The sequence below is a fragment of the Oncorhynchus gorbuscha genome, linkage group LG13 (assembly GCF_021184085.1).
Source record: "Oncorhynchus gorbuscha isolate QuinsamMale2020 ecotype Even-year linkage group LG13, OgorEven_v1.0, whole genome shotgun sequence".
NCBI lineage: Eukaryota > Metazoa > Chordata > Actinopteri > Salmoniformes > Salmonidae > Oncorhynchus > Oncorhynchus gorbuscha.
In genome coordinates, this window is record NC_060185.1 from 39,793,174 (window position 1) to 39,819,342 (window position 26,169).

Sequence of the window (26,169 nt, forward strand, 5' to 3'; positions counted from 1 at the left end):
GGTGTACTTGCATTACGCATGGAGTTTGAACTGTTAGGTCATTAAGCCTAGTTACCCTGTACGATAATTAGATTGTAAAATATTATAGTTTAATTAATCGATTAGTTATGCCAGATTATGTCATATTAGTTTCACCTGAATCTATAACTCACACTGTACAATTGGTCTGAACAATGTTTTTTGTACCAAAACTGTACTTTTGTGGTAGGTGATGAGTGTTCAACCTATCGCGTCAGAGACGCACTTTTGGTTCCGATAGAGGGACGAGACAGTTCAGTTCTTGCCACATGTGATAATAATATTTAGAGCGCTACAAGTGGCTGCGGTTTAAATCATAAACCAAGGGGGTAGACTATGTCCAACTAGCTTTTCTCAGCACCTCCCCGAATTTCCGTTGACAGTTCTCAATGTTTATGAACATGACTCCAGAGAGTCAAACTCACAAAGTCCAAAGAGCAGTCTGGGCTCAATAGTCTGGTTCAAGATGGGAATCGATCACATCTTTTGGTCTTTCATCCTTTGAGGACGCCCAACTGCGGCTCTGTGACACAGCGCACTGGATTGTCAACCTCACATGCAGACGTGGTACCACCAAGGACAGTGGCGGATTTATCGATAAATAATAGTTTTTGTATTACAAAGATGTCTATGTTTATTGGCTTTCTGTTTATTTTTATGGATGTCCTATTATATGCTAAATTTAATTATTGCATGGAAATAGATTTTTGCGTACCTGTTCGATTAGATCATCAACATTTAGAAAGACATACTATTCGACAGACGGAGGGGAGAATGAATGACCAGCTAGTTGTTTTTAAAATTACTGCTTTCAGGCAAGAATGTTATCTAAACCTTTCACCGGATTCTACATTTATTGCGCCCAACATCACTCCTCACAGCGGCTCCTTAGCATCAAACTCCTCTGCAACCACAGACCTGAACCACTGCTTCTACTCCGGTGATGTCAATGCAGACCAGGAATCGTATGCTGCGCTGAGCCTGTGCAAAGGCTTACAAGGCGCCTTTTCATACCAGGGCATGGAATATTTCATCAATCCACTTGGGAACGAAAGGACCGGAGGAGGATATACAATGAATACTGAGAGAAGAACCCATGTCATACGTCGCCGGGGACGCGACAGGGACTCCAGCGGCAATACCACCACGAACAGGTGTGGAGTAGAACCTGGTTTGACCCAAAACCTTCCAAGGTCTTTTGATAAATATAAACACATGAAAGGACTGGAGATGGACAGCCTGACTGAAACTGTATTGAAGAGCCTGGGTAGATCCAAAAGGTTTGCCTCCATCCCTAGGTTTGTGGAGGTTCTTGTCGTGGCTGATGAGTCTATGGCCAAATTCCACGGGGACGACTTGAAACATTACCTGTTGACCCTGATGTCTGTTGCTTCAAGGCTTTACAAGCACCCCAGCATCATGAATTCCATAAACATAGTGGTAGTGGGCTTCATGGTGATCAACGAAACAGAGAAAGGACCCAAGGTTTCCACCAATGCTGCCCTCACTCTGCGCAGTTTCTGTTCTTGGCAGAAACATTTAAACAAATACGATGACAAGCACCCTGAATACTGGGACACTGCAGTCCTATTCACCAAACAGGTAAGGAGTGGTGAGTTGCAGCCAGGTGTCAATGTTTACTTGCAGATTAGCTTCCATGCAATCATCAATTATTTACATTTTGAATTATTATCTCATTGTCACCCAATACATTATCTCCAAATACAATACTAAGTGCTCTTTTATAGACACATCCCTGTGTGTTACATGCAGCCTGATAATGCTGAGACAAGGTGGGTTTGGGTGTCAATTCCTTTTCAGTTAATTAAGGAAGTAAATTAAAATGACACTTCCAATTCCAATTTTTACTCTATGCATCTCTACGAGGAAAAAAAGGAAAACATTGCTGACAACTAACTGCACAGCCGAAAAGCAACTCACCTGTCTGCACATCTTAAAAGTGCACCTCCTTTTTCCTATCATGAATCACATTGCAAAACATTTAGAATAAAGGCCCCCACAATCGTGATCACTGAGCCAAAAACATGCCCATGCAACAAGATGAACCATGTGAACAACGACTGTTGTACATCTTTCAGAATGTGTCGAGCCATTCACCTATTTTTCCATCCCAACCATAGAGATAGACAGCGGACTCAGCTTTATATCTGTGCCATTATAGCGTCTGTGACAGCATGGGCAGCGACATTGAGGCTATAACCCATAGGAATCCCCACCCATTTGACTACTTTGACTACTTTAAATTGGTGGAAGCAGTGGCGATTTTAGCACGTACATTTTGGTGGGGCAAAGTGAAAAAAATGTATGCATGCCAGCAAAGCCACTACACAAAATCAAATCAAATCAAATCAAATTTATTTATATAGCCCTTCGTACATCAGCTGATATCTCAAAGTGCTGTACAGAAACCCAGCCTAAAACCCCAAACAGCAAACAATGCAGGTGTAAAAGCACGGTGGCTAGGAAAAACTCCCTAGAAAGGCCAAAACCTAGGAAGAAACCTAGAGAGGAACCGGGCTATGTGGGGTGGCCAGTCCTCTTCTGGCTGTGCCGGGTAGAGATTATAACAGAACATGACCAAGATGTTCAAATGTTCATAAATGACCAGCATGGTCAAATAATAATAAGGCAGAACAGTTGAAACTGGAGCAGCAGCACAGTCAGGTGGACTGGGGACAGCAAGGAGCCATCATGTCAGGTAGAACAGTAAACATACATTAATTGCACTATAACAGTGACAAACGGTGTCCACAAACTGTTAGGGCCTACATAAAGCTGTCTCAACAGCAGAGTCCCAACACCTTACCACTGCTACACCTGGCTATCAGTGGAGCCTTTTCTGGCAGCGAAACAGTTTATTCAGCCTCATTTAATGCCTTTAAAAATATATACAGTACCAGTCAAAAGTTTGGAAAAAAAAGTTTTTCTTTATTTTAACTATTTTCTACATTGTAGAACAATAGTGAAGCCATCACAACTATGAAATAACACATATGGAATCATGTAGTAAGTAGCCACGCTTTGCCTTGATGACAACTTTGCACACTCTTGGCATTCTCTCAAGACAGTGTCACCAGCAAAGCAGCTCCACACCATCATAACTCCTCCTTCATGCTTCACGGTGAGAACCACAGATGCAGAGATCATCCGTTCACCTACTCTGCATCTCACAAAGACACAGCAGTTGGAACCAAAAGTCTCAAATTTGGAATTATCAAACCAAAGGACAGATTTCCACCGGTCTAATGTCCGATGCTCATGTTTCTTGGCCCAAGCAAGTGTCTTCTTATTAATGATGTCCTTTAGTAGTGGTTTCTTTGCAGCAATTCAACAATGAAGGCCTGATTCACGTAGTCTCCTCTGAACAGCTGATGTTGAGATGTGAGCCAGTTTCATCATAGCGCTTGATGGTTTTTGCGACTGCTTTTGAAGAAACTTTAAAAGTTCTTGACATTTTCCAGATTGACTGACCTTCATGTCTTAAAGTAATGATCGATTGTCATTTCTCTTTGCTTATTTGAGCTGTTCTTGCCATAATATGGACTTGGTCTTTTACCAAATAGGCTATCTTCTGTATGCCACCCCTACCTTGTCACAACACAACTGATTGGCTCAAACGCATTAAAAAGGAAAGAAATTCCACAAATGGACTTTTAACAAGGTACCCCTGTTAATTCAGAACATGGGCCATTCTTACATTATTCTCCCTGTACACCAAGTCAGAACCATATGATAAATAAAGGGGGCATATAAGCAGACAATGAAAGCTTTTACAATATTCAATGATGAAATTTCTCTGAAACAGGCTATAGGCTAGATGTGCACCACCAACAGCTAACAGCTTACTACACAACATACATTTAGTATTACTTTCGTAGCTACAGTAGACATATCTCTCTGGTATATTATGTATTTTATTCAGCAGCATACAATACATTTTCGGACAAACCTTGTTGTGCTGTGCTCACTTGAACAGGAAGGTGGCGCAGCAGTTGTATTTGGGCAAATTTTGTCATCAAACTTTGTCATAAAAGTCTGGCATTCTCTGGATTGATGGTGCTTTCAAGACAATGAGAAGTCGTGAAAAAACAAGATTGAATCTTGATGACGTCGGTGATCTTCAGGTCGGAGCTCTAAAATGAGGCCAGAGTTCCCGACTTGCAATTCCGAGTTGGATGACCGTTCAAAACGTATTTTCCCAGTTGGAGCTTGTTTTATTTCAAGTTCCTAGTTGTCTCCAACGCACTAAAGTAAGATTTACCAGTTCTGAGTTTCCTGTTGTTTTGAGCGCGGCAGAAGTCATGCTGGATTAACAGCATGGCCAATGTTGAATGTTTATCCTTTTAAACTTGGAAAAGAGACTCTTAAACCCAGACTTGAGACCACACACCCATTTCACTGAATAGCAGGCTAGTGATTGCTTTGCAATGCTTGCAGTTATCCACTGATTCCTTCCAAACCACTCATTGTTGAATTTGCTATTTCCCAACCTGTTGTGTAATGTTTATGTCTAATGGCCGATGAGCACCTATACATTTTATCTATAATTTCTCTTCATTATTTCTCTACATATGACAAGGATTGAAAAGGATTTGGCTGTAGATTGTCGACTTGATTCATGATGATGACTGCTAGCTAGGATTTTGAAAGTATGATGTTGACATGATCAGTCCAATCAAAGCTACTGTAGATAAAACATTATTTGATGTCAAACTGATATGTGACAGGTACTAATGCCAAAATAACATGCAAAACAGGTGGGGCTCGAAACAAATTACGGTCGCCACTGGGCAGAAGCACGTTGGAAGCCCTCAATTGCGCTGCTCATGCTAAAACTGCCTTTTGGCCACTAGAGGCCTCTATCATACGTTATACAACGGGTGGGTCTAATCCGGAATGCTGATTGGTTAAAACAGCATTCAGCTGTGTATAAAAGCATATAGACATTATCTCACATTTATTTTCGACTAACGTTTCGTTTTCAACAGCAGAGATTTGTATAAACCTTGCTGTTTGTCTCCAACATTTGCAACATTGTTTCAATATTAAAGTTTGATCTCCTGCTGTCCCATAGTAATGAAAGTGTCGGGATGGCACAGACAGGCATGCAGTGTTTCTTAGCTAGTCGAAATCATGAATCAACTGGGATCATTTTTATGGATATATACAAACAAAAAATCTATAGAAAAAAAGGCAAACGAAATGCAGCTAATTTGCAGTCTTTCCAGCTTCAGTTTGAAGTGATTGTGTTACTGTAGCAGTGTTGTTGGCTAGCTCCTCTGAACAACAGTGTCCTGATGAGAGAGCACATTTTCTATGTCAGGCGAAAATTTGTGTCGGGACTATATCTTGTGGAAGGATGAAATGGTATGAATAAATGAATCCAAACAACGTTTTTAATCAAATTATGTAAATGATTTTAATATGTTGGTAATACGTATAAAAGTGATAGTGCCCTCAAAGCCAGTGTTTGGAGGATATATTGGCATGGTTTCCCGGCGTTCGACTTTCGACTCGGCCTAACAACACAATATATTCTCCAAACATCGGATTCTCGGGCATTATCACTCAACGATGATCCCAACCCATGTTATCACCATGCCACTGAGTTTTGAAATGGCACAGGTAGAACAGGCCAGGCAGGGGTTTCACTAGCTCTGGTCCAGGAATTCAGCACAGCTTGCTAATGGCAGGCTCAGCATTAGCACTAACGCCTGGACCAGAGCTAGGATTTGACACACTCCGATGGTGGAATGGGAAGTATCCATTTCTCTGTGATGATCCACTCACTTCCAGCTGTGAGCCTTTAGTCCTGCCTCTCAGCCTGGATTCAGCCAGTCTGTCTGTTTTCCATTAAGCCTAGCTTGGCTGGGACCAATCTAATGCATTGGTTCTCTTTGAGTGCATAACACTTCATTCTGAGGCTGAATCTGTCCAACTATGATCAAAGTGGTGTAAAATGATCCCACTTATATGGTGAAGATGCCTTGACCTATACAATTACCTTAAAGTGTGTTTATTTACTTTATTGGGAGAGGGGGTTATTGACTTTAATATTGTAGGCTAGAGGTATGGTGTTAATGTGCTTGTATGAACAATGCAGTTATATCAGATAATAATTCGCAGACTCAAATCAAATAAGCTTGTGTTTAAAAGCATTGTACAATGGTGAAGTACAATACATTTTTAACAGTTCCATTGTCAGACAGACCTCTTGGCAAGTGGCAGTGTAATTGTTCTTCTCTGACAGCTGTAACATTCCATAAGCATCTTGTGGATTAAAGGGTTAGTTCACTGGGCCAGATTGAGAGAGGGAGAGATATATTTAAAAAAAAATGGGTCTAACCAGAACCATGGACCGGATTGTTAGTGTTTTCTGTTTAAATATCTACCAAAAGATGGTGGATATGCAATGAAATAACAACACATACATGCAAGACAAATGACATTACACACCTACACACATTGTCCAGATGATCACATGTCATTTGTTTCCTGCAACAGGACTTGTGTGGAGCCACTACCTGTGACACCTTAGGCATGGCAGACGTGGGCACTATGTGTGATCCCAAGAGAAGCTGCTCTGTCATCGAGGATGATGGTCTCCCCTCGGCCTTCACCACTGCTCATGAATTGGGTGAGTGAAGATCACTCTACCTTGTGTATTATCGGTATCTACCAGGGTTCCAAAAGGGTTCTTCGGCTATCCCCATAGGAGAGCCATTTTGGGTTCCAGGTAGAACCCTCTGTGGAAAGGGTTCTACATGGATCCCAAAAGTGATCTACCTGGCACAAAAAGTTTTTTTTTACCAAGAACCAAGTGGTTCTTTAAAGGGTTCTCCTATAGACCAAATCAGAATGTGTATAAACAAAGCTTTTCTGTTAGTTACAGGTTGTGCGCGTCGTAAAGCTAGACTGAATAACGCATAGGAAACAATATGCAGACCATTGGAGACTAGCTAGATTATCTAATGAATAATGGAAATACTCAATTTTCTAAAATGTTTCTAAAATCATCAACACTACTCTCTTGTTATTAACCCATTCATGTCCATAACAGAAATACCAGAAATGTAACATTTAATTTGGTACACTTGCTATCTGAGCTTACTGATCAACAAAATCTAATTTCCGCCAAAGCTTTTGTCTACAATGTCAGGTTTTATTGTACTATGACATAGACTGACCAGGTGAATTCAGGTGAAAGCTAAGATCCCTTATTGATGTCACTTGTTGAATCCACTTCAATCAGTGTAGATGAAGGGGAGGAAATCAGTTAAAGAATCATTTTAAAGCCTTGAGACAATTTAGATATGGATTGTGTATGTGTGCCATTCAGAGGGTGAATGGGGAAGACAAAATATTGAAGTACCATTGAACGGAGTATGGTAGTAGGTGCAAGGCACACTGGTTTGAGTTAAGAACTGCAACGCTGCTGTGTTTCACATGCTCAACAGTTTACCGTGTGTATTAAGAATGGTCCACCACCCAAAGGACATCCAGCCAACTTGACACAACTATGGGCAGCCTTGAACGTTTTTGACACCTTGTAAAGTCCATGCCTCGACGAAATGAGGATGTTCTGAGGGCAAAAGGGGGTGCAACTTAATATTAGGAAGTTGTGTATATATACAGTGCATTCAGAAAGTATTCAGACACCTTGACTTTTTACACAATTTGTTACGTTACAGCCTTTTTCTAAAATGTATTAAATTAATGTTTTTCCTCATCAATCTAAACACAATACCCCATAATGACCAAATAAAAACAGGTTTTTGGAAATGTTTGCAAATGTATAAATATGTCAAAATGGAAATATCACATTTACAAAAGTATTCAAACCCTACTTCGTTGAAGCACAATTACAGCCTCGAGTCTTCTTGGGTATGACGGTTCAAGCTTGGCCCACCTGTATTTGGGGACATTCTCCCATTTTTCTCTGCAGATCCTCTCAAGCTCTGTCAGGTTGGATGGGGAGTGTTGCTGCACAGCTATTTTCAGGTCTCTCCAGAGATGTTCGATCGAGTTCAAGTCTGGGCTCTGGCTGGGCCACTCAAGCACATTTCGAAACTTGTCCCGAAGCCACTCCTGCATTGTCTTGGCTGTGTGCTTATGGTTGTTGTTCTGTTGGAAGGTGAACCTTCGCACCAGTCTGAGGTCCTGAGTGCTGTGGAGCAGGTTTTCATCAAGGATCTCTATGTACTTTGCTCTGTTCATCTTTCGCCGAATCCTGACTAGACTCCCAGTCCCTGCTGCTGAAAACATCCCCACAGCAAGATGCTACCACCGCCATGCGTAGGGATTTTGCACAGTTTCTCCAGACGTGACACCTGGCATTCAGGCCATAAAGTTCAATCTTGGTTTCATCAGACCATGTTTCTCATGGTCTGAGAGTCTTTAGGTGCCTTTTGGCAAACTTCAAGAGGGCTGTCATGTGCCTTTTACTGAGGAATGGCTTCCGTCTGACCAGTCTACCATAAAAGCCTGATTGGTGGAGAGCTGCAGAGATGGTTGTCCTTCTGGAAGGTTCTCCCATCTCCACAGAGGAAATCTGGAGCTCTCTCAGAGTGACCATTTGGGTTCTTGGTCACCTCCCTGACCAAGGCACTTCTTCCCCGATTGCTCAGTTTGGTCGGGCGACCAGCTTTAGGAAGAGTCTTGATGGTTCCAAACTTCTTCCATTTTAGATTGATGGAGGCCACTGTGATCTTGGGGACTTCAATGCTGCAGACATTTTTGGTGCCCCTACTCAGATCTGTGCCTCAAGACAATTCCTTCCGCCTCATGGCTATTTCTCTGACATGCACAGTCAACTGTGGGACCTTATATAGACAGGTGTGTGCCTTTCCAAATCATGTCCAATTAATGGAATTTACCACAGGTGGACTCCAATCAAGTTGTAGAAACTTCTCACGGATGATCAATGGAAACAGGATGCACCTGAGCTCAATGTGGAAAAGGTCAAGGGGTCTGAATACTTTCCGAAGGCACTGTATCTACTGTATAAACAATATCTAAAGCAATCCTCACACACTCACACACACTTCTAGAGTACATTATACAGTATAAGCAAATCCAATGTAAGTCAATGGAGAGTGAGACCTGATACATTATTCTCCCTCTTTCTCTCCCTCTCTCACAAACACACGTGACATACAAACACGCTTGTACACCCATGTGTGCACAAAGACACACACACACACCAACAAACAACACTGGGTGGGAAAGCCAAACCATTCTGAATGTATGTACAAATACAGCTCTTTGAAGCTAATCTTATTTAGTCTGATGTCCTAACTGGTTTCATTCATTTGTGGAAACTGTAGAATTGATATTCTTACCCTTTTGCTGTCGAATAAGTGTGGGTCGTTCATGTTATAAATGTAATCACTTTTTGACTGCACCCTTTTTTATTTGAATGACACCTTCCATATATGTCTGCGCATTGCATAAGTGGTCAGAACGTGCACAAAGATGATCCATTTGGCATACCCCACCCTCCCATGAGACCTCCATGCATACCCGTGTGTGTGTGTAGGTCTGTGGTATGTGTGTACACGTGTGCTTTTGAAAGAGGGAGAGAAAGAGGTAGGCCTCATTCTCTATTGACTTACAATGGAAATGCTTATACTGTATACTATACACTAGGAGTGTGTGTGAGAGACAGTGTTTGGATTTATTTTATATTGTTTTATAAAAGGTCCAGACCATCTATATACCAAAAATTATTAAGATTAGAACATGTTTAAAATCTGAGAATGAAAAAACACTGTAAAATGACTCACTCTACAGTGGCTCTGCTTATAATACTGCATATACTCAAATATGGGTGCTTACATTTGTCCTGTTTTACTGCATGTACAAGAGGGTAGCTTGTACGCATGTGTTTTTTGTACATTCCAACTCCCCCTGAGACACCTTCGGAGAGTGAGGTCACGGCCAGGGATCAGCCATTTTTGACCACGTTTCATTGCCTTGCTGAAGGGCAGATCGACAGATCTTTCACCTTGTTGGCTTGGGGATTCGAACTAGTAACTTTTTGGTTATTGACCCAACACTAAGCGCTAGGCTACCTGCCCCTCTTTTTATATTTTGGTCCAGGCAATTTAATACCAAAGAGTATTAAGATCTGATCATTTGAACATGTTCCATTTGTGAAAATAGCGACAATTTTACTGGCCCCCTACCATACTGTCAATTACATTATACAATACTGCTCCGGTTATGACCCAGTCCTGCTCTCCTGCGCCTGACTTCACTGCAGCCAGTTACGCACCTCTTACACATCATGGTGATTTGATCTTTGGGGACAGCCAAAGAAACTTTATTGCTTCTAGATAGCGTGTGAAGACTAAATAATACAAATAATAATAATAATAAAATATTTATTTTATATAGCGCTTTTCAATACAAGTAGAATCAAAGTTGCTTAAAAAAACAAAACAAACAAAAACATTTACAAAACAAATGTAGGGATCTGGCCATTCTTGGGTGTTGGTCTTCCACAGCTTTAGATGATAGGAGGTTAATAATGTAGTAGCTTGAGAGGAGGGAGCATAGATGGAACAGCCAGGCAGGGAGGTAGAGACATCTGACAAACAGGCCAAGGAGCTCTTCATCAGGCACCTCATCGTCTTCGATGTTCACAGCTAATAAATAACATGGCAATGCCCAAATAGACTTGTATGTTGAATATTGTTAATGCCAGAGTGAACTTGTAGGCATTATGCATGTCTTGAACAAAAGATGATGGGTGTTGATGATGTCATTTGGTGTTAACTAATTCAGTTCTAGTATGCTGTGGATGTACTGTACAGTTCATCCGTACAAATTAGATGTTGTAAGTCGGACCAAAGAGCACACAATCTCTCCATGTGTGAACTGCCCTGGGCGTCCTTGACTCCCCACATGCATCATTTGATTACCATTTCTAATTTGTCAGACATGGGAATGGGGGAAAAAGGACTAAGGCCCATTGAACACTCTTGAACTTTTCCCGCCTTCTTCCTTTGATCCAATGAAATGGGTGTCATTCTGTCCAACGGTCTCGTTACCACTGAAGCCATTTTTGTCAAGGCTGGTATTATTAATGAGACAAGTGATAGTTGAGATCAAGTGTTTTCAGTCATCCATGTGGGGCTGTGAAGGAAGTAAAGCCTGAAAACAGATGGGGAAGTACTAGCAGATGTGAGGCCCCATTGAGAGGCACTGGTTTAAGGTGCACACGTATATTAACTAATTATACAATTTCCTTTCAAAACGGACCCTGTCATATTTTACATCCATTTGTGAAGTCGTCATTTCCGTGTGGAATGTGATGACTTGGTACCGAGGACTTTGTTTCCAATAACATCGAACTGTTTACTTTTTTATTCCCCATCAAAGAAAATTGTTATTTTACTTCTACTGCCTGTGAGTAATTATACTTCATAATCTATGACAGCATTGGGAAAAGTGGTTGGTTTGATATTTGGAGTGGATTGGATGGAGTTCAAGTGAACACATGACATTTCACAACGTAGTGTATAATATACATACTAGCCCTACAACATGTAGGCTATATGAGTTTGAATAGAAAAGTATGGGGATCAAACATTAGTCACAAGTGTCCTGCCATGAACAGTTGCAGTGAAGAATTCGTATTTATTATGGATCCCTGTTATCTGCTGAAGGCAGCAGCTGCTCTTCCTGGGGTCTGGCAAAATGAAGGCAGTTATACAATTTCAAAAACATTCTGAACAGATTTCACAACACACTAAGTGTGTGCCCCTCAGGCCTCCACTACCACATATCTACAACCCAAAATCCAGGTGTAAGTGTATATATAGTGTGTATGTTATCATGTGTGTGTGTGTACATGTGTCTGTGCCTATGTTTGTGTTGCTTCCCAGTCCCCACTGTTCCATAAGGTGTGTTTCTATCTGTTTTTTAAATTTGATTCTACTGCTTACATCTATTTCCTGGTGTGGACTAGAGTTCCATGTAGTCATGGCTCTATGTAGTACTCCCATGCGCCTCCCAGAGTGCTATGGACCTTAGGGACCATGAAGAGACCTCTGGTGGCATTTCTTATGGGGTATGCATTAGAGGTCGATCGATTAATCGGAATGGCCAATTTAATTAGGGCCGATTTCAAGTTTTCGTAACAATGGACACCGATTTGGCCGAATTATTATTATTATTATTATTATTATTAATTTTTTGACACCTTTATTTCATCTTTATTTAACTAGGCAAGTCAGTTAAGAACAGATTCTTATTTTCAATGTATTAACTGCCTTCTTCGGGGGCATTACGACAGATTTTTACCTTGTCAGCTCTGGGATTCAATCTTGCAACCTTACAGTTCACTAGTCCAACGCTCTAACGACCTGCCTCTCATTGCACTCCACGAAGAGACTGCCTGTTACGTGAATGCAGTAAGCCAAGGTAAGTTGCTAGCTAGCATTAAACTTATCTTATAAAAACAATCAATCAATCATAATCACTAGTTAACTACACATGGTTGATGATATTACTAGTTTATCTAGCTTGTCCTGCGTTGCATATAATCGATGCGATGCGTATTTGCGAAAAAGGACTGTCCTTGCTCCAATGTGTACCTAACCATAAACATCAATGCCTTTCTTAAAATCAATACACAGAAGTATATATTTTAAAACCTGCATATTTAGCTTAAAGAAATCCAGGTTAGCAGGCAATATTAGCCATCCGTGCTGCCCTGTTCTGAGCCAATTGCAATTTTCCTAAGTTCCTCTTTGTGGCACCTGACCACACAACTGAACAGCAGTCCAGGTGCGACAAAACTAGAACCTGTAGGACCTGCCTTGTTGATAGTGCTGTTAAGAAGGTAGAGCAGCACTTTAGTATGGACAGACTTCTCCCCAGACTTCTGTTGTATCAATATATTTTGACCATTACAGTTACTCCAAGCAGTTTAGTCACTTCAACTTGCTCAATTTTCACATGATTTATTACAAGATGTAGTCGAGGTTTAGTGTTTAGTGAATGATTTGTCCCAAATACAATGTTTTTAGTTTTTGAAATATTTAGGAATAATTTGTTCCGTTCCACCCATTCTGAAGCTGACTGCAGCTGTTTGTTAAGTGTTGCAGTACTTTCAATTGCTGTAGTAGCTGACGTGTATAGTGTTGAGTCATCCGCATACATAGACACACTGGCTTTACCCAAAACATTTCTAAGGACTGTTAACTGGCTGATTGGTTGGCTATTTGAGCCAGTAAAGGGGGCTTTACTATTCTTAGGTAGCGGAATGACTTTTGCTTCCCTCCAGGTCTGAGGGAACACACTTTCTAGTAGGCTAACATTTAAAATATGGCAAAAAGGAGTGGCAATGTCGTCCGCTGTTCTCCTAAGTAAATTTCCATCCACGTTGTCAGACCCTTGCTTGTTGCTTGTCATTGTTGATACACAACAATGTTTTTTTACTTCTTCCACATTCACTTTACAGAATAAAAAATGACAATGCGTGTCTTTCATTATTTGGTCAAAATAACTTGGATGTGTAGTGTCAGCGTTTGTTGCTGGCTTGTCATGCATAAATTTGCTAAACTTGCCAATGAAAAATTCATTAAAGTAGTAGGCAATATCAATTGGTTTTGGGATATGAATGAGCCATCTGATTCGATGAATGATGGAGCCTAGTTGACTTTTCTTTTTAAATGTCATTGAATGTGCTCAAGTTCTTTAGTGACATTCTTTACGTCATGTATCTTTGTTTCATAGTGTAGTTTGATCTTCTTTTTATTCAATTTAGTCCCGTGATTGCTCAATGTGCAGTACATTTGCCAATCGGTTGTGCAGCCAGACCTATTTGTCATTCATGTTTCCTCATCCCTCTCAACCATACAATTGTTCAATTCCTCATCAATCTACATGGATTGAACAGTTTTTACTTTTTACAGTCATTTTATTAATCGCTACAAAACTCATTTTATGACCTCTTATACACTCTATATTAGTCCCAGCCTTTGGAACTTTGGTTTTCCTAGATATGGCTACTATATTGTGATCACTACATCCGATGGATCTGGATGCTGCTTTCAAGCACATTTCTCCAGCATTAGTAATGATGTGATCAATACATGTTGGTTTAAATGTTGACTGGCTTTCATCAAGCTGCCCACTCAAGAAAAAGCTTCAAACTGTAACCAGTGCCTGCAACCTGGTTCAGTTTATCAGTCAACCTTACAGTTTGAAGCTTTTTCTTGAGTGGGCAGCTTGATGAAAGCAAGTAAATATTTAAATCACACAGAAAATATACCTCTCTGTTGATATCACATACATTATCAATAATTTCACACATGTTAACACTATACTGACTGTTAGCACTTGGTGGTCTATAGCAACTTCCCACAAGAATGGACTTTAGATGAGGCAGATGAACCTGTAGCCATATTACTTCATAAGTATTTAACATGAGGTCCTCTCTAAGCTTTACCGGAATGTGGTTCTGAATATAAACAGCAACACTCCCACCATTGGCATTTCTGTCTTTTCTTAAATGTTATAACCTTGTATTGCTTCCACTGTATCATCGAATGTATCATCTAAGTGAGTTTCAGAGATAGTCAGAATATGAATGTAATCTGTTTCTAGCAAGTTATTCATTTCATGAACGTTGTTTCTTAAGCTACAAATGTTAACGTGGGCTATTTTGAGCACTTTTGTAGGGATGCTTGCTTGTTTTCATTGCTTTCCTGGGAAGCTTAGCAGAAGTAGATATTGTCATGTTATTTATGTTAGTGCAGGGTGAGCTGCACACAGTGGACCTCCTACTAGGGCACACCGCCTCAATGATAACACTAGAAGACTAGTGAACCTCCTTGAGTGTCCTTGTTCTCGTCCCAATGAATCTGTGATTATGTTCCACTGTCAGCGGTCTTCATTACAAACATAAGCAAATGGTACTAAGCCAGGCTAGCACCATGAGCTACAGCAGGCTGAGCAAAACAAATGGACATTGCAAACTTAATAAAAGGGGGAAATATCTGCAAACAAACCACTGCTCAACAGTAGCAAGGTCTCAATGGCTTGTTGAGCAGAGATGTAATTTTTCCTCTTATTTAAATCATCCTCTAATTATTAATACATGGGTGTCATGTCATTCCATGGAGGGCCTAGTGTCTGCGGGTTTTTGGTTTTTCCTTTCAATGAAGACATAAACAACCAGGTGAGGGGAGTTCCTTTCTAATTAGTGTCCATATTTAATTGATCAAGTACAATGGAGGAGCAATTGACACGTGAATTAGAACATTATTGGATTTTGTTGATGATGATTGACACTGATTCAAATTATGATGATGAAATGAACCTAGTACCCCAATAACCAAGATTCAATTTTTTTTAAAGATTTTATAGTCGTCCTGGTCATATTTCCTCCTTGTGCTATTTTTTTCTGTCCTCCAGGCCATGTTTTCAACATGCCCCATGACAATGTGAATGCCTGCAAGGAGGTGTTTGGGAAGCTCAAGGACAACCACATGATGTCCCCCACGCTGATCCAGATCGACCGTGCCAACCCCTGGTCTGTGTGCAGCGCAGCCATCATTACAGACTTCCTGGACAGAGGCCATGGTCAGTCAGCCACTCAGCTCGGTCTCTGTCAATTGCAGCTGTTGTGCATGTGCGTGTGTGTGTGAGTTCTGCCTGTGTAAATTGTAGCTGTCATACGAATGTATAAACTCTATGCCCCCCCCCCTCCCCCCACACTTTGAAAAGGATTAGACTTTGTTCTCACCCTTGCAACAAATCTAAACAGTTTGAACTATTGGAGTTCTTAAACGAGGTCATGCAATTAGCAGTAATAGCACTGGAGTTCATGGGCCGCTCATTCCCAATACTGTCCCTGTTCAACGTCTGCATTAGCTGACTGACGTATAAAGAGTTCCAATGCTTGTTTAATGTTGCACAGGTTTTTTTGCACAGGTATTTGTACTTATTTGGGCTGGAAAATATGATTATGTAATGGTTTACAAATCTTGAAAAACTCTGATTAAGAGGAGTGAAGACTGCTTTGTTCAACTGCAAGGGAATTTTGAATAACAGTGCAGAGATATTGCTTCCTACGACAACACCTGTCACTCTCAGATATAAACCATAACAATTGTCTTCAACCTGGCTGGCTTTGCACGGCTGATATCTTGACACTGTGGTTGTTTTTCTTAAAAAGGGGACTGTCTTCTGGATCAGCCCCAAAAGCTGCTGGCTCTGCCCGAGAGCCTCCCAGGCACCAACTACAGCCTCCACCGCCAATGTGAGCTGGCCTTCGGTACGGGCTCCAAGCCCTGTCCCTACATGCAGCACTGCTCCAAGCTGTGGTGCACGGGCAAGGCCAGAGGCCAACTGGTCTGCCAGACACGTCATTTCCCCTGGGCCGATGGCACCAGCTGTGGCAACAGTAAGCTCTGTTTCCGAGGGGTGTGCACCGACAAGAACAACACCACTAAGACCAAGGTGAGCACACTCACTGTCTGTGTTCTGATCTGCTTAGTTACTGCTATTGATGTAGATGTTGGTAGAGACTGATCTCACAATGAATACAATGATTTCACAATCTAACAACAATGAAACATCTATATCTTAATAATAATATGTACTGTAACCTCTATTTCTAAATGTATATTATAATGTAACTATAGGCTGTACATGTAATTTAGACTGCAGGTTCTAAATGTGTGTGGTTCTCCTACAGGTGGACGGTGGATGGGGGACGTGGGGTGTGTATGGGTCATGTTCCAGAACCTGTGGAGGAGGAGTTCAGCTTGCCAAAAGAGACTGTAACAACCCTGTTCCAGAATATGGGGGGAAATACTGCAAAGGACTCCGTGTGAAGTATCGCTCCTGCAATTTGGACGTCTGCCCAGAATCAGGTAGAACTCATTGTGAAGTGTTAAATAATCCTTAATTACATGATTTTGAAAACCGGAAACGTTTAGCTTCTTTACCACAATAAATAAGATTTGCTGACATGCTAATTTGTAAAAAATATGCTAAATTAAACCTGAGTGTGAAACCTGAATGTCCCACTTTAAAATTACAATTTGACATGTTAAAGAAAGACACAAGTCCTTGATAAAGCTTATAGAAAAGCTTCAGACATCATTCATAAGCAAATGTTATGTTATATGAACAGTCACAAAAGGTAATGTCACATTTGGCAAAGTACCAGATGTAATCAACATGTTTCAGTGCACCTGTCCGACAATAAAACATCTTATTCTTTTACTTTTCATGTCAAGCGTGTATGTAATGCTCATGAAGACTTTATTCATTTCCTTTAATGTCTTTATACGTTGCTTCATTAAAGGATGACCCACATTTTTTTTAGAGATGTGTACTCGTATGGATCCCCGTTACTAATAAGCATACAATCCATAGGCAAAAGCTTCCGCGAGGAGCAGTGTGAGGCGTTCAACGGATTCAGCCTCAACACCAACAGGCTGTCTGCGTCTGTGGTGTGGGTCCCCAAATATTCTGGAGTGTCACCCAAGGACAAGTGCAAGCTCATCTGCAGGGCCAATGGAACAGGCTACTTCTATGTCCTTGCTCCAAAGGTGAGTACCCGCAGACTGCAGTAGCAACCTGCTGAAGAATGCTGAGAAAGGCTGCTGAGAAATGAACTTCTCCTGGCCTGCGGTAACAGATTGCAACAACAAACAACAAACAACAAAACGATAACACTTTACTTGACACCCAGTGTCATAATACGTTATGACGCGGTCATAACCATGTCATACTATGTCATAACAGCTGACATAGCTTGTCATTAACCTGTCATAATATGGTCATAACACTGTCATGACAGATATATTTACACCTATTGTGACATATATTTAGTTATTTCATGGCTGGTTATGACACTTGTAGGCTACAACCATCGTAACCAAACTAAGGCATAAGTCATGTTTTCTCTGAAGAGTGTGAAGAAGAATGCCAGTCAGAAGCTTGATTGAGAGAGAGAGAGAGAGAGAGAGAGAGAGAGAGAGAGAGAGAGAGAGAGAGAGAGAGAGAGAGAGAGAGAGAGAGAGAGAGAGAGAGAGAGAGAGAGAGAGAGAGAGAGAGAGAGAGAGAGAGAGAGAGCTGGTTTACAGCTGGTTTACAGCTGTTGTATGTCGGCAAGTATTTACACAGCCAACCGGTGAAACAAGCTTTTATATCAAACAATCTTTTATATCAATACATACCAGACCTCCCTTTCTCTTTGAGCACTCTGATATTTGTATTGCTTGTTTGCTGTTCTGTCCTTAGATGGTCCAGATAGTTGCTGGATAGAAAGTGTGGATCCATTTGTGGTCTTTTAGAATGGAATCTCTCTCTGTTTCCTCTCTCTCTCTCTACTCTATCTCTCTCACACGTGCGCACGCATATACACATGCACACACACACACCAACATTAACGCTTTTCTATTGCCCAAAAGTTGGGCAATAATAATATAGATTTGAGTCCGTTCAAAAATCACAACATCTAACAATTACTCCAATCAGAATTGGATAAGAATTGGTTCATTGTCCTCTGGATGCGAAATATTGCTGTTCTCTATTGCATTGACAGGAGCGGTCTTTCAAACATTCCCGGTTGCAAGCTTTTGAGATCAAGTCGCAGAGCCGAGTGTAGCTGCGTTTGCACATATTGATATTCCTTACTAATTAGTGAGTTATTTGCACAGTTATGACACATTTCTGGTCAGCAACAGAGTTTGTACCGTCATGGAAGTCCTGGAAAAGTTATGGTGTATGCTTGTGCATGTGTGCCAGTGAGAGGCCCTACCCTATAAAAAAATGATAGACTATAGGCTAATTAGATAGCTAATTCAACACATATCGTGTAGCCTGGCTAGTTATATCAATAGTTAACTATTTAGCTATTAGTATGTGTTAATGTCATTGGCAAGTCCGATGTCCCTTAAAACCTTCTACTGGCACACTGCAAATGGCCGACAGTTGATGAATGGGTGCCTTAATAAACCAATGCTACGTACTCCGGTTGTAAAACTGTCTCTCCAGTGCTGAGTATTGGGAGCTGAAAAGAGAAATCTGACACTGTTGGAAAGCTGGGATTCCCCTCTATTCCACATTGGCTTTAAAATATATTCTTAGAATTGACAATCTCCCATGCTGTCAATAGATATCCTGAATGTAAACATGTCTTAGTTAGTTACCCTGTTTTGAAGTAGCCTACTTTAGCAATTTGCCACCTGATCCTTTGAATTAGAAAATTATTTTATAAAGACATGAAAAGTAGTTTGTTGTAATTGTAACCCTAATGTCCTTGAGAAGAGACTTAAAGGCCCAGTGCAGTCAACATTATTTTTTTACATTGTTTTATATCAGCTGATAAAACACTGTAAAAGTGTGAAAATAATTGCTCAGTGTTATTTCCTGATAGTTGCTGGTTGAAAATACAATCTAATCAGCAGGTTTGCATTGGCGGGAGTTTCGGCTTTCCATGGTGACATCACCATGCAATAAATTGGTTAATAGACCAATAACAAAGAGAGTTCCAAACCTCCCTGCCAATTACAGCTGGTATTCAGTTTCCCCATTACGACGCAGACCGCTCCCAAACAGTCCTAGCAAATTCCTAAAAAGAGACTTTTGTAAAGTTACAGTAAGGTCCTTAATTGTTACGCAGAAATGATTTGATATTGCTATAAAAGGGCTGCATTGGGCCTTTAAAGGGGCAATGTCGTATTTTGAGACAGTCTTGAATCTGCAAAGAAGCCAGTAGGCAGAGGTTAGCGTACATTTTTGTCTGATTTTCTCTGTGCTAATAGGCATAATAATGATAATGCTACATTTTATTTTGTAAAATGGTTCCATGCACCATACAACACTATTTCCAGTTACCTTTTTGGAGCATTGTGTTACAGACCATTTTTTGACATGAGCTTTCGGACAAGTAAAAAATATTTTCCGAAGGACAAGTTCATGTCAAGCCCTGCACGCACACCCTCACACATCACACCCTCACACACGTACGCACACACACCCTCACACATCACACACGCACGCACACCCTCACACATCACACCCTCACACACGCACGCACACCCTCACACATCACAACCTCACACACGCACGCACACACTCACACATCACTTCCTCACACACACACGCACAACCTCACTCATCACACCCTCACACACGCACGCACGCACACCCTCACACATCACACCCTCACACACGCACACACACACACGCACCACCTCACACATCACACCCTCACACACGCACAACCTCACACTCGCACGCAAGCACACACACACACACACACACACACACAGCCCGCTTCCTCTCACCCTCACTAATATATTTCTCAATCTACTCACACCTACAGGTTGTTGATGGAACACCCTGTTCTCCTGACACCTCTGCAGTGTGTGTCCAAGGGAAATGTATCAAGGCGGGCTGTGACGGCAAGCTCAGCTCCAATAAGAAGTATGACAAGTGTGGTGTGTGTGGAGGGGACAACCAAAGATGCAAGAAAGTGTCTGGATTATTCACCAAACCCATGTAAGTGACCAGCACACAGTATGCTGTTGTCAATGTATACAATAATCTTCTACTTTATGTCATCATACTTTATGCCACCATACTTTATTCCACCATACTTTGTCACCATTCTTTGTCATCATACTTTATGTCATCATACTTTATTCCACCATACTTTGTCACCATTCTTTGTCATCATACTTTGTCATCATACTTTATGTCACCATACTTTATGCCAGCATACTTTATGCCACCATACTTTATGCCACCATACTTTGTCACCATACTTTGTCACCATACTTTGTCACCATACTTTTGTCATCATACTTTGTCACCATACTTTATGTCATCATACTTTTGTCATCATACTTTATGTCACCATACTTTGTCACCATACTTTGTCACCATACTTTGTCACCATACTTTATGTCATCATACTTTATGTCATCATACTTTATGTCACCATACTTTGTCATCATACTTTTGTCATCATACTTTTGTAGCATACCTTATGTCAGCATACTTTATGTCAGCATACTTTTGTCATCATACTTTTGTCATCATAATTTGTGTCACCAGACATTATGTCACCATACTTTATGTCACCATAATTTTTTCAGGCATGGCTACAACTTTGTGGTGATGTTGCCTGTGGGAGCGTCCAACATCGACATCCGACAGCGTGGCTACAGGGCCCTGGTTAACGACGACAACTACCTAGCAGTGAAGAACCGACACGGCAAATACCTTCTGAATGGGAACTACGTGGTGTCAGCGGTGGAGCGGGACATCATTGTGAAGGGCAGCCTGCTGCGCTACAGCGGCACCACTAGTGCTGTGGAGATCCTCCAGGCCACCAGGCCTCTCCAGGAAGCCCTGACCGTGGAGGTCCTCTCGGTGGGGAAGATGACCCCGCCCCGGGTCCGATACTCCTTCTACCTGGCTCGGGAGCAACACAAGGAGGAGAAGATCTTGAAGAAAGTGGGGAGGAGCCACTCGCAGAACAGCGTCCTGATGGACAGCAACAAGGTGGAGCTGAAGGGGCCGTCGCACAAGTCCATTCCCCCGAACATGTGGTCGACGGGGGCATGGGAAGAGTGCACCGTGACCTGTGGGAATGGGCTCCAGAGTAGACGGGTTCAGTGTATGGACCCAGAGGGCAAAACAGCCACGGACTGTGACAGCTTACAGAGGCCGGCTGCCACCAAGGTATGTGGGGACCCCTGTCCCCTGTGGGACATAGGCCAGTGGTCGTCGTGCTCCAAGACATGCGGGAGGGGCTTCAAACGGCGGCTGCTGCGTTGCTCTACTCAGACTGGCTTGCACCTACCCAGAGAGCACTGTGCTGGTATGAAGAAGCCACAGGAACTAGATTTCTGCACAGTGCAGCCGTGTTAGAGAAGTTCTATGTCTGCTGACTCTTTGTGTTGTTCCAGTGATGCTCTTGAAAAGAAAACCCATTCGCTGTCCTATAAGGTTCTGACGGACTCCCATAGTGCATGGCATTGTTGTGGAGGACTGTGATGACAAAAGGGTATTTTAAACAGCTAAGGGAAAGAAAGTGGTAGAGGTACAAACTGTGGGACCATTTCAGTTGAATTGGAGTTACTGGCTGTGTCCAACTACTCGTACTTGTGTCCTAAGTAGTAGGGTCTTTGCGTATGCAAAAATATAACGTTTTATTGTATGTGAAATTTCAAATATTGAGTGTTTTTAATGCCAGGATCCCATACTTCTTTCGGCTTTTGATATAATATGAATTCGCTGCACACTATTGAAGAAGATTCTCGTGTTTATTAGATCCATGTGAGTTTGACAACAGCTGATAATCAGAAAAGGGGAACTGCTGTACCAAAATAAACGAAAGGCAGGGGACAACCCAGCTATGCATTAGATGACACCCTCTCGGTATGGATGAGCCTAGTATGTTGATATTTGTTCATTACTGCATACATTTTTACTAAACAGTATGTTCTAAATAGTATGCAGTACGGTTAGTACATAGTATTATTTTAGTTGGGAGTATGCAACAACGATTTTTGACATAGCCACAGCCAGTCTACCTCTAGTGAGACAAAGAGTAAAACACACATGCACACACACACACAGTGCTGGTCTAGGTACAGTCTATATGGGTCTATAGACTATTTACTGTATATGACACAAGAGACTCAATCAACTTCAAATCAGTCACTGGATTATCATTGGAGAAGGATGTTTGTTATCTTGATTTACCTACATCTGAAGTTCACCATCCCCATTTTTTCAGAAATAATCTTAATGAAATGTGAAGTGCAGTACTGTGTCTGCAAAATATAAGACCTGTTTCGTCCATGCACTAGTTTCAAATTATATTTTTGTATTTACAATGGAATTGTACTATTAGTATTGTTAATTGTTAATGTATTAGGTACATTGACATAAGTTCGATATAAAAATACATTTAAAACATTGTCAAAAATTACTACTCTGATCTAAAACAATTTGAAAAAGTCTTGTTAAAAACCCTACAATATAACTTTATCAGTTTTCATGATTAAACAGTAAGTAATATTTCTAATGTGATGATAATGAAAACTTGTTAATGAAATATCCTATACACTTGAAAAGATTACCAGCAATAGGCAATTAACAAACCAATTAGGAATCGATTTTAATCAATTCAGTGATACAATAAAGCTTTAATTTGACCAAACAATTAAATATTTTGAGAGAAACAAAGCTTATATATAAACATCAAAGGTACTGTATGTACTGTATAACTAATGATTCATTTAAAAAAAACAATGTACTTGTATTGTGCAATGCATCATTTTCCTCTTAACGTTGTGTCTTGAACAGTGCAAATTTCCCAAAGCTCAGATTTGATTCATGTTTTTGCCAAAGAGAGATGAGGATACTGAATTAGAGGAAACCCTTAGTACTGCAAGAGACAAATCTCAGATTCACTACATGAACTTGACATAGCATTGCTTCCTTACCTCCAGCAGTGGAGTGGATACTACTATTCTTCCTTTTCCCCTTTTGCATGGTCATTTGAGTATTTGAGTTTCCATTAAATACTATTAGTTACAGTGTGTTCAGTTCAGCTATTTCAGTATAATGCTGGTAAATTATAATAGGAACTTTACAAGACCATGTCACATCATTAGTGATGCAATTTATGATACTTTGTCCTCTCTACTGACTTTTCTAATAAAGCCTGTGTTATTGACATTAATATGTAATAATAATTGTTTTATTGCAATGCATAGGAAAGTGACAAAAGGCATTTTGTTTTGCTCTACATTCCATTCAGACCCACTGTAAATAAGGGCACCTACCTAGAAGAGAGAATCCACTCCCATGATACAATTCTGTTGTCTATTTTGACAGTCTTGGTTCAGTCTTGTCTCCATCTTTTAGATGGTTCCTGTATTCTTTGGAATTGTAGCTATTTCATTTTCTTTTGCATCATGTACAGCAAAATACTTGTTCTTTCATCAGCTGCATTTGTATACCATGTATACATTCATCTGCGCACAAATAAATAACACGTGAATATTGTGTTCTTTGTGTTTTGGTCACATGTGTTTAATGTCAGTGATGGGGAGGCAAGTAGTCAGATGATTCCCCCATACAGTAGGGAGCAGTAGCAACCAATGACCAACTCAAAAGTTGTCCAATTTGGTCGTTATAAAGTAGTAATGGAATGTTGAGGCCCTTGAATCAGCATTGAAACAATGTTGTGTGTTTGCTGGCTAGCTACTGTATGTAGGCCTGCAACCTATCTTAGATTTGCCAAAAAGTTGACAGATGTGTGGAAGTCGTTGGCTAGGCTCTGTAACTCATACTCATAAGACCACAATCTGTAAGTGATAGTTCAGTAATATTACAGATTTAGATATGTTTCCCTACCTTGAAAGCAGTCTGTGGACAAGGAAAAACAAATATTTTTTTGTTTTCTATTATTTATTATTCATTATGTTTCTTTCCCCCAATTTTGTGGTATCCAATTGGTAGTTACAGTCTTGTCTCTTTGCTGCAACTCCCGTACAGACTCAGGAGAGGCGACTGTCAAGAGTCGTGCGCCCTCCAAAACACAACCCAACCAAGCCGCACTGCTTCTTGACACAATGCCCACTTAACCCGGAAGACAGTCGCACCAATGTGTTGGAGGAAACACCTTGCACCTGGTGACCGTGTCAGCATGCACTGCACCCAGCCCACCACTGGAGTCGCTAGTGCACGATGGGACAAGGACAGCCCTTCCGGCCAAACCCTCCCCTAACCCAAACGACACTGAGCCAATTGTGCACCGCCCCATGGGTCTCCCAGTCGCGGCCAACTGCTACAGAGCCTGAACTCGAACCCAGAATCTCTAGTGCCACAGCTAGCACTGCATTGCAGTGCCTTACACCACTGCGCCACTAAGGAAACACGTATCTAAATACATAAAATTTAACTAAACTGTTTAGAATGCCAAAGATAAACATGATGAGGCGCAAACTGTTTGCTTTTCAGTCTAGATCCCCAAGTGATGATGCAGCCAAAGAGGCACATCACCAGAGCCTATCTCCAACACATCCACCTCATTCAGTCACTGGAATTTGCTGATTCAAGTGTTCTGGCTTCCCTGGAACAACAGTCACAGACCCACTACATCATGCCGGGTAATCCACGTCTATTGTTGGGGAGAGCTAGGCAGTCTCCCACATTCATTGGGTATTTTGAGAGCACTTCCGACGACGGGTCCTGACCACTCTCCTTACCCCAAAACACTGACCTAGTAACTTTCACAATGACATGTTATCATATGCATTTGGTTGTCATTATACAATGGATAGTTCTGGTCTTGGCTAACACATCAACACTTACAACTCCCCCTAGCCTTGACAATACAGAAACCCTATCCACGGCTTCACTTGATTATGTCACTTTTTTTAAATAGACTTTATTTGCCATTTTACAAAACACATACACATACATATCTTTTAAAAACGTGACAGGGATATCACAAAATAAAAGGCAGGTATTATGCAAAAACAAAACGTTTTGGGTGGAGATGGAGATTGAAAAGTCTCTAGTAGTTGGTTCCAGATGATGGAAAGGGAGCTGAGGCCGTGGGATGGAAAGGCAGTGTAGCTTGAGTGGACAGGGCATTGATGGTATGTTGATGGCTGGGGAGAAACAAAGAGTCTGACAAACAGGCTTGGAGCGCTTCTTCAGTGCACCGCACCTGCTTCTCCGACGTTCAAATGTTATTACATTTCTTTTTTTAAATGATGTTATACTTACTCTACCTTACTATTAAAGTCATAGGTAAGCAATTTTGCATATTTAGATATTTGTTTCTTTACATTGAATGCAGTCTATTGACAAGGAGTGACAGCAATCCATATTTGAATATGGAAAATCACTAAACTATTTGTTTAATTATGACTACCACATCACAGTTTGTTACTGAAAAACGGATAGAAAGGCTGGTTGTAGAATTACAAAAGGTCTTCTCGCCCGTACATGTGAAAAAGACACCAAATATGGTATAGTTTGCATGTATTTCCATCTCATTTGGTAAGAGGGTAATTCCTATGAAGTATTGCCCTCTCGTTTCCATCACCCAAACTGGCCAGCTCT

General features: G+C 41.1%; 1 protein-coding gene across 1 annotated transcript; it reads left to right on the forward strand.

Annotated features, from left to right (window-relative positions):
• The first annotated feature begins 288 nt into the window (after nt 1–288).
• Nucleotides 289–24,078, forward strand: LOC123992860 (A disintegrin and metalloproteinase with thrombospondin motifs 15-like). The gene is made up of 8 exons (XM_046294431.1): nt 289–1,620; nt 6,544–6,676; nt 15,469–15,636; nt 16,232–16,515; nt 16,754–16,931; nt 17,440–17,615; nt 20,399–20,574; nt 21,174–24,078. The coding sequence occupies exons 1-8, from the start codon at nt 643–645 to the stop codon at nt 21,949–21,951; spliced, it is 2,871 nt and encodes a 956-aa protein (XP_046150387.1). The 5' UTR covers nt 289–642; the 3' UTR covers nt 21,952–24,078.
• The last annotated feature ends 2,091 nt before the right edge of the window (nt 24,079–26,169 follow it).

Coding starts and splice junctions, on each gene's coding strand:
- LOC123992860 (XM_046294431.1), top strand. CDS start 643: ATGTCTATGTTTATTGGCTTTCTGTTTATTTTTATGGATGTCCTATTA. Junction 15,637..16,231: donor CTTCCTGGACAGAGGCCATG/GTCAGTCAGCCA, acceptor TTTCTTAAAAAG/GGGACTGTCTTCTGGATCAG. Junction 16,516..16,753: donor ACAACACCACTAAGACCAAG/GTGAGCACACTC, acceptor GTTCTCCTACAG/GTGGACGGTGGATGGGGGAC.